Here is an 11,615-nt window from a genome sequence, read left to right as displayed (position 1 = left end):
GGGGGGGCGGGGCGCGTCACAAAGACCACACACGATTCTCTCCCGAGACAGTCGGCTGGGAAATTCCCAAACCCCGGGTCACGTGTGTGCTTCCTTTCCTGCTGAAACCACCGCGCCGGCGCCGCTGACATGCTCAGACAGTTCTCAGTGTGTACCACCCCAAAAGCAAACCCACTGCCATCGGGTCGTGCCAGCTCCTGGGATCCTGCTTAGGATCTGAGAGTCCGTAAATCTTCGTCAGAGCCGCGAGCCTCAACGTTCTCCCAAGGAATGGCTGGTAGGTTTCAACCACCGACCTTGCGATCGTCAGCCCAAAACTTACCCAACACCACCACCCAACGCAAAACACCCAGAAACCACTAAGGCAGGAGTCACCCCCATTTGAATGAGGAGGCAGCTAAGGCTTCCTGCATTCACTCTTGACTCGTCCACTAGTCGGACAAACAGACCGGAGCCCCCTAATCCAGCACTTCCCCCATGCGGTCCTGCAGTAGCCTGCAGGTTGATAGAATACCACTGATTATTTCAAACGCCAGTCAGGCTGTCCATGACGGACAGGTTTCAACAGAGGCTCCGCAGGCAGACAGAGGAGAACGTGGTGAATATCAGTACTTCAAAATAAGCTATGGAGACGTGGAAAAGACGGGGAGGAAGGGACTTGAGTCATGTGTGGCGGGAAGGAGAAAACGGGACGTGATGCTGGCAAGTTCATAGGTGGGAAGGTCGGACAAAGAGAAGGAAAGCTCGGCACCGGATGCTTCACTCCACGTCCGATGTGCTCTGCGCACATCGCTAGCTTAGTCTTCCTCCTCCCCTTCCTTCCCTCCCAAGTTCTTTCAGGACCAGAGCCATAATCTAAGTCAAAGGTAAGGGCTCCTCCATCCCTTCTAAAGTAATCCTACAAAGTCCAGCGTCCGTGATGGAGGGCCTGAGCTGACCTCAGCGTCCACACGGCACACCCACGCCCAACTCCCGCTGGTCTCTGCACCACGGTGCTTAAGACTATTGTCTTTCTTGCCGGTTTCACTGCTCGAGTCCTTCTCAGCAGAGAGAGGGGGGCAGGAAAGGAACAGGGTGAGAGAAAGAGCAGCCCTCCCAAATGTTCCAGCCAAAGACCAGGCGCCCGGAGGACCAGGAAGGCCTGCGCCTGTGTTCCTGTTTATGGGCTCAGCTTGTGAGCCAAGCCAAACAGGCCCTTCCTAGACTCCCACATCAGTCCTGAAGGAACTAGAAGCTCGGTGTCCAGGCAGGATGTTTTATGAAGTATTAACCCTTACACACGCCTCGGGATTCACAGGGAGCTTAGTGTACGGCCGTGACCGACCGCAGCTCCTCCGGTCACTGCGTTCTAGAAGAACTGGCCGAGACACCGCCCTCAGTGTAGGGAAACAAGATAAAAATCTCTCCTGGCAATGTGTGGCGCTCGTGATCGGCTCAAGGCAGTCCGTAACTTGTGGATGGCACAAGGTCAAACGAGCTCCCTTCCCGAGTGGTGTAGACAAAACTCGCTAAAATAAACAGGACTCCAGAGTCATCCTTTCAACCTTTAACAGAACAAGCTTTGCAGGGATCTCAACCCCAAACATCCGCTGTCGTGGAGTCCAGTGCCACCCAGGGCCCCACAGGACCGAGGACACTGCCCCAGGGGGTTTCAAAGGCTGAATCTATTTCTGGGGCAAACGGCCACTCTTTCTCCTGTGGATCAGCTGGTTAGTTTGAAGTGCCAACCTCGGGATTGGCAGCCGAGCGCTTTAACTACTGTGCCACCAAGGATCGGGTCTCTGCTTGCTGATTACAAATCAATATCTATGTTCTCTAAAATGAAACAATCTCACACACACACACACACACACACACACACACACAACTCCTCACTGTCATTCGGCTCCTAGAGACCCCGTGAAGGTGAGCAGAACTGACCCTGTGGGACTACCAGGCTGTGCATCTTTATTGGAGTAGAAAGCCTCATCGTTCTCCCTTGAAGTGGCTGGTGGTTTTAAACTGCTGACCTTGTGTTTCACAGCCCAGTGTATAACCACACCACCATCAGGACTGAGTGTATATACACACACACACACACACACACTCTCTCTCTCCATCACGATTCTAGGAATTACCAGATCAAGAACAGGCTAGCTATGTCAAAAGGGAGCTATTAGTGGAACCTGGGAATGTAGGGACAACCTCAGAACACACCACCAGATTTTTCCACCACCGAATCCATCGCATATTAAACAAGAAAAGGATGAGAGGGCGGACAGCTACTAAGTAAGAGTTGTGTCCCCCAGCAACCAGAGGCAGTAGGTGGGCTGCTTTGTCCCTGACTGAGACAGACCAATGTTGAGACAACCAGGTATGATGACGCCTGGTTATCACCTCATATGCAAAACCACTGTGCTAAGGACTGGATCAGACTTAAAAAAAAAAAAAAATTCTTTTTAATCCTTCCTAGCAAGAGATGTGCAACAAGCACTTATGGGTAGAAGGCTGCACGTCTGGCATTTGCTTTAAAAAGACTGCAGCCCAGACAGCCTTGAGAGGGGGAAATGGATTTGATGAGACGAGACTCATGCTGGCAACTGCTGAAGATTGGTGAGGGGGCGGTGTGTGTGTGTGTGTGTGTGTGTGTGTGTGTGTGTGTGTGTGTAGAGAGAGAGAGAATATTTCCACCAAATGAAGTTTTTAGTACAAAAAAGATCCACATTCCAATTCTGAGTGATTTCAGACTATTTCTCCAAGATTCATGTCACAGACGGGGCTTCTCAAGGGGCGCCTGGTGCACGTCATTCAAACACCACTAGACATTCTCACCCCCAACTTCCTTCCATCCTCCCTTGCTGCCAGGGTCAAGTTAAAGTCCCTCCGCTGTGACAGACTACTCTTCTCAGGCTCCACTGTCTACACAGCGTTGATGGCAGCTGCCCTACTGCAGGCCTCGGGGTGTCTGAGTGGCCCCAGAACAAGTTCGGAAGGGTTTGGAAACGCCACAGTCCAATCCGCTCGCTCTACAGGGGAAGCGATCGGGCCCAGCCACCCTGGGTGGTGCTCACGGTGGCCCCGCTCGGCGAGGCTCCTCCACCCTTACCTTCCCGTGCTCCTTCCGCACGTGGGAGATGTACACGTCCCGCTGCGTGAACAGCCGGTCACACTCCCAACACGTCCACCCAGGACTGGCCACTTTCTTGGGCTCCACGGATCTCTTCACAGGGGAGGGGGACTTCTTTTCCAGCTTCTCTTTCCCGTTCATGGATCTGGTATCGTCCTTGCTTTGATTCGCTGAGTTCTGAGTTGTGGGTTTAATGCTGAGGGGCAAGTTTATCCCCAAGTTCGGAGGCCCTTCGATGCTTTTCAAGGTCCCGTGCATAGACTAGATGACAAAGAGAAAGGACAGCGCCGTCACAGGGGACACCTTGCAAGGAAAGCCCGTGGGTTATCACAGGACGCGACAGTTTGCAGGATCGACATGCACCGCTTTCGCGCGCACAGAAGGCGAGGCCCCAGCCAAATAGGCGCGTAAAGACAGAGACGTGAGCAGTGACGCTCACGAGCGATGCCAGTTAGGTGCCCCCAGTTCCAAAAATACTTTGCAAAGCTCACTTCGTTGTGCCATTTTAAAGTTACTAACGGGGAGAACTCTGCACGAGTCTCAATCAATCCTGGCACTTTGTCCTCTTGTAAGGAACCAGACCTCTTTCCAAGAAGTCATCTCTGAGCCAAAGCAGCTGGGTCTTCCCATCGACTCAAAAATATTAGGATAGGCTATTCGGTGTTTCAGATCCTTGGCCAACCTACTTTAACAAGCACTTAGGGTTGAGGTCTTTTTTGTTTTGTTTTGTATATTATGTAGGGGGAGGGGGGACAGTTACGGTTGTGATTTTATTCTTCCAATCATCCAACCCCTCCCTTCTTCCTAATAGTGCTCAGCCCTGAAAACTGTATGCCAAAAACCAAAACCCCCCCCCAAAAAACTCACGTCTATCAAGTTGATTCTGACTCATGGCAACCCTACAGGTCAGAGCAGGAGAGTCCCTCTGGGTTTCCAAGGCTGTTCATTTTTTTTAATGTAATTTTTCCCCCCTCAAAGCTATAAATTTTTACGAGAGCAGAAAGCCTCATCTTTCTCCCAAAGAGCAACTGGAGGGGTTGAACTGCCGACCTGCAGCCCAACACGTAACAACCCCACGGTGCCAGAAAAACGATACGCAGCTCATCCCCCAAAAGCCCAGGTAAATGGCTTGGCCACAAAATGGGCTTCCACGCCATTGTCAACTTTAAATTCACAGGATCTGATTTCACATGGGGCACGACTGGAGTAATTTGATTCTGACGACCTGCTCAGTTGGTTCAGGTTTGGACAGGACTTCGTCCCAAACAAAAGCAGCCAAGAAATCTGTGCCTCCGTGTACAATTTATCTCCAACGAAGGGCTTCTCCTCTCGCCAGTGAAACGGGAAAGTTTCAAATCCTTGAAAGAAGAGCATGAAAGCCCTTCCCTAGGGAGCTCCGACACCCTGAGGCCTGACGCGGTGTCGCCCTGGACTCCGCCTACCCCACGCCCCAGGCTCCCCGGCGGGGTTGTCTGCACACAGCACAGAATCAGCCGGCTTTCTCTGGCCCTGTCTCACTCTAGGATAAAGCGCCTCTCTACTTTTCTCATGAGCAGGGTTTACAAGGACCACCCACAGAGGCCACCACGGAACTGGCAGGCACAAGGGCCTGCTCTGAATGGCTACCCAGGCTCCTTTGCGAAGAGAAAACCTGACGTCTTGGTCACCCAAAAAGGGAAAGAGCAGCCTTTGTTTCTTTTTCCTCTGCAGAGCGGAAGCTCCCTGTGCCAGGGCGCCCTGGCTCAGACAGATGCCAGCTCTGTGCATTTTTAACCGCTTCAGACCCAAAGACACACGATCTCGTTAAAACGTCATCTTCGAGTACGTTTCTAGGAAAATTTGGTTTTACCTACTTTGAAAGTTGGAGGGGCATTTCCTCTTTTCCCCCCTAAGATAACTTGAAAGTGCTAGAGAGGAAAACAGGAGCTGATACCAAGGGCTCAAGAGAAAGTAAATGTCCAGAAAAGAATGATGGCAACATGTGTGCAGATACGCTTGATACAATTGATGCATGGAGTGCTATAAGAGCTATAAGAGCCCCCAATAAAATGACCTTTTACTAAAGAAATAAATACAGAAGAGCAGCAAAATAGTCTGCCGAGGCAGTGGAAACAATCATTGTGTTGAAATGAGCATTTCTAATTTACTTGTTCATAGGCTGTTTAACAAATTTCTTTTTTTGCCAAAGAAACACTATTGAATTATTTTAGCTCTCCTTTATTGGAGGGGGTGGGGAGGCACTTAATTCTTTTAGAATTGGTTTTTCCTAGCTCCTGTAAGGGAACGAATGCTTATAACTTGAAGTTTCCTTTAAATGCAAGCAGCACCGTGAACAAGGGTTTATAAATGTACATTTGGGTAGAACGAGGAAATGACACGAACTTGCTTAAACTGGACAAACGAAGATCTATCTTTAGGTGACTGCGGGGAAACCCCTATTCTTTGTCTGTCTGTCTCTCTCTCTCTGATGTATTCCTCCTTTAAATAACAAGAGCTAGACCCATTGTCTAAACATCAAAACGTGACGCTGACCCATCCCCAAGCCTGGAAATGCAGAACACGACCTTAAAACGTTAAGAACACACTTGAACGGGGTGTACATTGAACACCATACAGTTCCGGTAACAGTTTGGCTGAATAAAAATAATCCTTCCCTTCTGGTGGCCCCGTAATTGTACCCCTCCTCTTCAGTCTCTGGGTCCTGGAACCTTGTATTCTTTCAAAGGACAAATGAGCACAAGGGAGACCCTAACCCACGAGTCTATGACTCCACCCCCAGACAGAGAGGTGAGATCCAGAAAGCAAACCCTTAAAGACCCCTGAAGAAGGAACGCAGGCCCCTCCATACATATATCTACACACACATATATACATATGCATATAAATATAAATATATATACACATATATGCATATACACACATAGTAATATGCTAAGAGCCTATGGGCTCATTCCAGTACCCTGGGTTTTTCATGAGCAGATTTTAGTTTCTCATGTTCATTCCTCGAATAAGCGCTTGGTAGGATACCTTTGTAACTTTAGCTAAAACCTTTGAAATACCTTAAGAGGCTTTTATCGTATTTCCGTGAGGGTGGTGGAACTCTAATTCCGGGCCTTTTATTCACACCGGCACGCTGGCCCATCCCCACTCTCGCCTTGCCCAGAAAGAATAGACTGTCTGGGCCTTTTTAAGTTCACGAGAAAGAGGAAATTCCTTGATACGAACTTCAGGAATGTGTTCGAAAAAGGAAATGTCTGGGATTAAAGCCCATTCATGTAGCCACCATGAGACCAGAACCCTTCAGAGACAGTAATTGTTCTTTAAACCGACCCCCCTTTATTTTTGTGGGTGGGGGGATGTAGCAAGAGATAGAAAGTTTAAGAGAAAGTGCTTCCAGTCACCATACTCCAGGGCCTGAGGTCTTTCCCCCTTTTAAACACAGACGGAGATCCTCTGAGCCGTGGGTATTGTCTCCTCTCCACACACAGCATGAACCGGGGAGGGGTCAGCCGAGAGGCCGGGGCTCTTCGCTGACCTCAGGGAGTTGAGGTCAAATACAAGGTGGAGGGGCGGGGGTATAGGGTGCTGCTAAACTTTCATGGCTTCCCATCAGCCTTCTGGATCCCCCTCGTTGATGCAAGCACCCCTCTCTCCTGGGGCGAAGGGTGGATGGTCCAAACTGGACCTGCATCATTTATCAAAGAACATGAACAGAAGAGGTGCTAAGCACCACGCTGCACCCTGGACATTTCATAATCCTGTTTTTTTTTTAAGTTAATTTGCATGCAAACTCTATACACCACTCCCCCCTCCAAAAGAAAATCCAAATCACTGCCATCGTCAGTTCTGACTCGCAGCCACCCTCTAGGGCGGAGGTTCTCAACATGGGGGATGCGACCCTCTCACAGGGTCACCCGATTCATTAACAGCAGCAAAGTGACAGTGATGAAGTAGCAACGAAGACAATGTGATGGTTGGGGGTCACCACCCCATGAGGAGCTGTATGAAAGGGCCGTGGCATGAGGAAGGTGGAGAACCACTGCTCTCGGGCAGAGAACTGCTCTGAAGAGTCCCCAAGGCTGCACGTCTTTAAGGAGTAGACAGTCCTGTTTTTCCCCACGAAGAGCAGCTAGTGGGTTTGAACAGCCAACTGTGGTTAGCAGCCCACCACTTAACTCCCTGCCCGACAGGACCCCGGCAGCCTTGACTGGGGGAGAGGATTAACAAAACGAAGACGCTCCAGTGACGTCCGTGATACACTAACATAGGGAGCCAGGGCTGCTGTCTGTCTTGCAATTCGTGCAGTGTTAAGAATGTCCAGCCCATAAGCCATCTCGGGCCCTAAAATCATCCACGGTGGCCACCATCACACCTGACCAACGAACGAGAGGCCCTTCCAGTCATCACCACGTCAGGGGTCGGTTCAGCAAATGCTCCACCAAACGGAGCGGGCTCGGTTTTTCGTAAGCTGAACGTTTTGTGTGGCCCATGAATCACAATGCCCTGAAGAGAGCCAAATGGCCCTGGGCAGAGAAAAGGCTGCCACTCCACCCCCACAGAGAGGATGCCCGGTGTGTGCCGGCTGGTCTTGTCTGCCCTGCAGGCGAGGCCGACCACCACAGGGGAGGTGCACGCGCACAAGGACGCGCACACCGTCCCGTCCCCTGATCCAGCACCTCCAGCCAGGACCGCTGGGCGTGCCTGCGATGAGCGTGAAGGAGAGGGGGTCGCGCGCACACACCTTGATGTGGTCCATCATGAGCTGCTTCTGTGCGTACAAGAGCGAGCAGTCTGGGCACTTGAACACAGACACCTTCTGGTTTTCAATGTGTTGGTCAAAGTGGCGATACAGGAGGGCTTGCAGGGTAAACACGGTGTCGCACATGGAACATTTATAGATCACTCTACAACAGAAGAAGGCAGGGAGACAGCGTGAGTTGGCCTGCGCCCTCAGGTCCCGGAGCAGCTACCGCGCATCCTGAGACTGCTGGAGGCAGGGGCTATGGGGCACGCACAGCGACGACGCGGGGGGCACGGCGACTTGGTGACCAGTGTAGCGCAAATACCGATCGCTCCGTCTTAGCACTTGGGGTAGAGGCGGCCAACTGCACATACCCTTCACTGTTCACCCCGCCTTCACTGCTCTAGTTACACCGACCATGCTCACAGGAGGGCCTGTTCCGATTTCTTTCCCTGGGGGACTTCACAGTCCGGCGCACCGGGGCATCCTGCTTCCACACGGATTTTGACTCACGGATACAGCAGGCCCGCTTGGCTCCTGCGGCTGAGCTAACAAGACGAGCCAGTCCCCACGTGATAGGGGCCATGTCCACACCCACTGTCGATGCAGGAGGTCCACACGGGTAGGAAGGAGTAAGAAAGAAAGCCCACACGGCTGTTAACGCTTGCAGCCGACTGTGCCGCAGGCGGGTTTTAAAGCCCCGCTGTCCCGCTGTTACTTCTCCTACTAAAGGGACCCCCAAGCTTGCTACCTTCCACAGACTCAGATGATCTGGGCTCTGTGGACAAAGTGGGCCCTACCCACCAGTACCCACCACACAAGCTTGGGCATGAGATGGCTGGGGTGGTTGAAGCACCGACACTCCCCTGCCACCAACCTCCGTCACGTGTGGCAAGGTCACCGCCCTTGCAGGAGGTTCTCTGGGAAGCCACAGCCCCTCTGAACAACGGGCACAAAGGATTCTGGGGAGTGAGCAGCTCGGAAAACATCAGAGGAAAGCAAAGCTGAGTGTGAAGGTCAGGGACGGAAAGGGACAAGGCAAGACATCCGACGACGCGTGCACAGCAGAGCTGGCGGGAGGGACCTTGCATATCCGCTTGTCTTTCTTCTCTGGGTCTTTCTTCTGAGGACCCCTCTTCCCACACAGCCCTCCAACCACACTTCCCATCTCACCGGGTCAAAACTGCGCAGACTTCTTTCCCCTCAAACAAACGCATAAATACACTATTGTTTTTCTAGTCCAGTGCAAACATATGCATTCGCCAGCATTCTTTAAAAACTATAACAAACCACTAGGATCTGAGGGCAGGGTCTCAGTCGTAATTTTCTTTTATATTCATCCTACACTTAATACAAACCCACAGAAATGCTGGTTATTTCTTGAGGGCAGCTGAACCGATCACACCACACAAGGAAGATGGGGACCATCACCGCTCTGGAAGAACCGGAGCTCAAGGGCTTTTCTGACGACTGAAAATGATGTGGGACCTGCTGCAGAGCCGAGGCACACAGGGGACGAGTCACTACAAAACCACCAGCCACCTGGAGCTTGGGAATCGGTGGGGGCAAACAGGGCATGGTCCCTACAGTTCGGCATCTTATCCCCACTGGAGCGCATTCTTTTTGGCCCAGAAGCGGCTTGTAATGTCTACCCAGGCAGTGTAGCACCACGAGCACAGCCGGTATCCTCTTGTTAATATATATTTTCAGTTACTGACTGAGGGTATTTCCGAAAGGAAAGGATGCCCAGAAGATCCTGAGTAGAAAGGCTTCCAGGACCAAGAGAGACTTGGACCACGTGCACACGGACACTGGACGTTCTGACAGCAGGCAGCTCCCCATGCACCCGGGTCTTGGCTGCCAGAGACCGGCCTCCACTAACAGGCCCAGAAAGTCCTTATGGAAATGCATGGCTCTAGAACTGGAGCGAGGACGTCTTGTGTTTGTCGTCCTCAAACACAGACGGGGACACATCCCAAGGAGACGGGAGCCCAGTGACGGTGCACCAGGGCCAGAGAGGAGAAACGAAAATGGAGCATCAAAATACACGAGATGGGAATGCCAGACTGCAAATCACTGAATGAAACTGGTATCCTGAGTGCCCGCTGACGTAATTAAGTAAATGAACGGCTGAGGGACTCGAATTTAATTAAACAGCAGCAAGCTATTCCTGGGCAGCCATTACTCAAACCACCACCACCACCACCATCACCAGTACCACCACCATCACCACCATCACCAACATCACCACCACCACCACCACCACCACCACCATCACCACCACCGTCACCACCACCATCACACAGTGGTTTCAGTTGGGAAGGAAATAACCACAACAGGTGTAAAGGTAGGGATGGAGGCTTGAGGAGTAAGTTGCTGGTGTGACGTGCCCTGCTCCTCCTCTCCACCCAGATGACACTAACACAGACAGGGGACAGTAGAGAAGCTGGCGGACACCAGCGTGACAAGGCTGGCATCACCACTAGGGCAGGCAGGTGGGCAGGGGCCGTGGCTCCTGATGTCACAATGATGGAGCAGATAGCGGCCTCTCTGGGGCTTCCCGCCAGAGCCCAGGTATGAGAAAGCACGGGGGACCGGGCTGAAGGCCATCCTGGGAACAAAACACCTGTCTCCTCTAAGACAGCAGAAGACACGAGAGGAAGGGAAAGGCGGGCCTGCTTGAGCTGGCAGGAGACTGGAGACACCGATCAAAGCAAAAGCGCGTTCCTGCGAAGCCCTTGCCCAGAGGGAGTGGGGGACCTGTGGAGACTGCTGCAGGAATCCAAGGGGGGTCTGTGAAGGGAGGCGATGTCATTGGCCTTGACCTCCTGCCTGGGGAGGCGCTGCACGGTGGCAATGCAGCCAGGGTCCTTGTGGTTGAGGGAGGAGAGACACCCTGAAGTGCGTGTCTCATCATGTGCCCATTCTCAATTTTTCCGCACACTGAGCGGAAGAGGGAGCGCCATTAAGATGGGCAGAGCACGCACAGCACGCGCTGCACGCACCACCTGGAAGGGCTGAACGGAGGGAAGCAGTTCTCCATCCTGGTCTCTCAATGACCATTCCTCCAGAATTAAAACTATTACACATCAACACAACTCCGCGAGGCACAGATAGAGCATGAGCGTGGAGCACACCCTCCAGCAATGGGAGGGGGACCCACAGGGGAAGGACAGCCCACGTGCGGGCAGGGGCGGCATGTGTGATTCCACACAGGCAGCTCCAAGGGGCCGGCGGTCAGGGAGACCTCCCAGGCTGGCAGGATTCCTGGGTTCAGACAGCCGAGAAGGGCTTTTTTTGAAAACCAAAGCAAAAAGCCTGAACAGCCTGCAAACGAGCAGCAGTGTTAAGTGCACCGTCACAATGACGGGAGCGTTTTCTTTTATAAAACGGAGAGGGGCAGAGAGAGAGTGTGACAGAGTGAGAAGGGGAAAACCAAACGCCTACACCCACCGACGCCAAACTCACCAAGCACCAAAACTATTTGAAAGGGGTGAGAAATAAACAAACAGAAGGCCCTGGTGGTGTGCGGCCGGTTAGGCGTTGAGCCGCTAATCAAAAGGTCCGAGGTTTGAACCCACCAGTCCCTCTGAGGGAGAAAGATGAGGCTGCCTGCTCCAGTGGAAATTTGCCAGTCTCAGAAGCCCCGAGGGCAGGTCTCTGCCCTACACAGTCCACAAGACTTGGAATTCACATGACTGCAATAGGTTGGTTTTTGTTTTGTTTTGAAACCTCTGAACTGGCTATAGAGACCTCTTATAATAATGG

General features: G+C 52.1%; 1 protein-coding gene across 5 annotated transcripts in view; it reads right to left on the bottom strand.

The window, feature by feature from the left end:
• ZNF532 (zinc finger protein 532) overlaps nt 1-11,615 on the bottom strand; it is a 114,057-nt gene that overhangs the window by 29,792 nt on the left and 72,650 nt on the right. For all 5 annotated transcript variants that reach the window (XM_045296204.1, XM_045296206.1, XM_045296205.1 and 2 more), the window contains 2 exons: nt 7,848-8,010; nt 3,086-3,367 (listed from right to left, as the gene is read on the bottom strand). In XM_045296204.1, coding sequence (XP_045152139.1) covers nt 3,086-3,367; nt 7,848-8,010 — 445 coding nt within the window. The remainder of the gene's footprint in view (nt 1-3,085; nt 3,368-7,847; nt 8,011-11,615) is intronic.

The sequence above is a fragment of the Echinops telfairi genome, unplaced genomic scaffold (genome assembly GCF_000313985.2).
Source record: "Echinops telfairi isolate 266 unplaced genomic scaffold, ASM31398v2 ScPeMD7_7400;HRSCAF=8409, whole genome shotgun sequence".
In the NCBI taxonomy this organism is placed as follows: Eukaryota; Metazoa; Chordata; class Mammalia; order Afrosoricida; family Tenrecidae; genus Echinops; species Echinops telfairi.
This window is presented reverse-complemented; position numbering and strand designations above follow the sequence as displayed.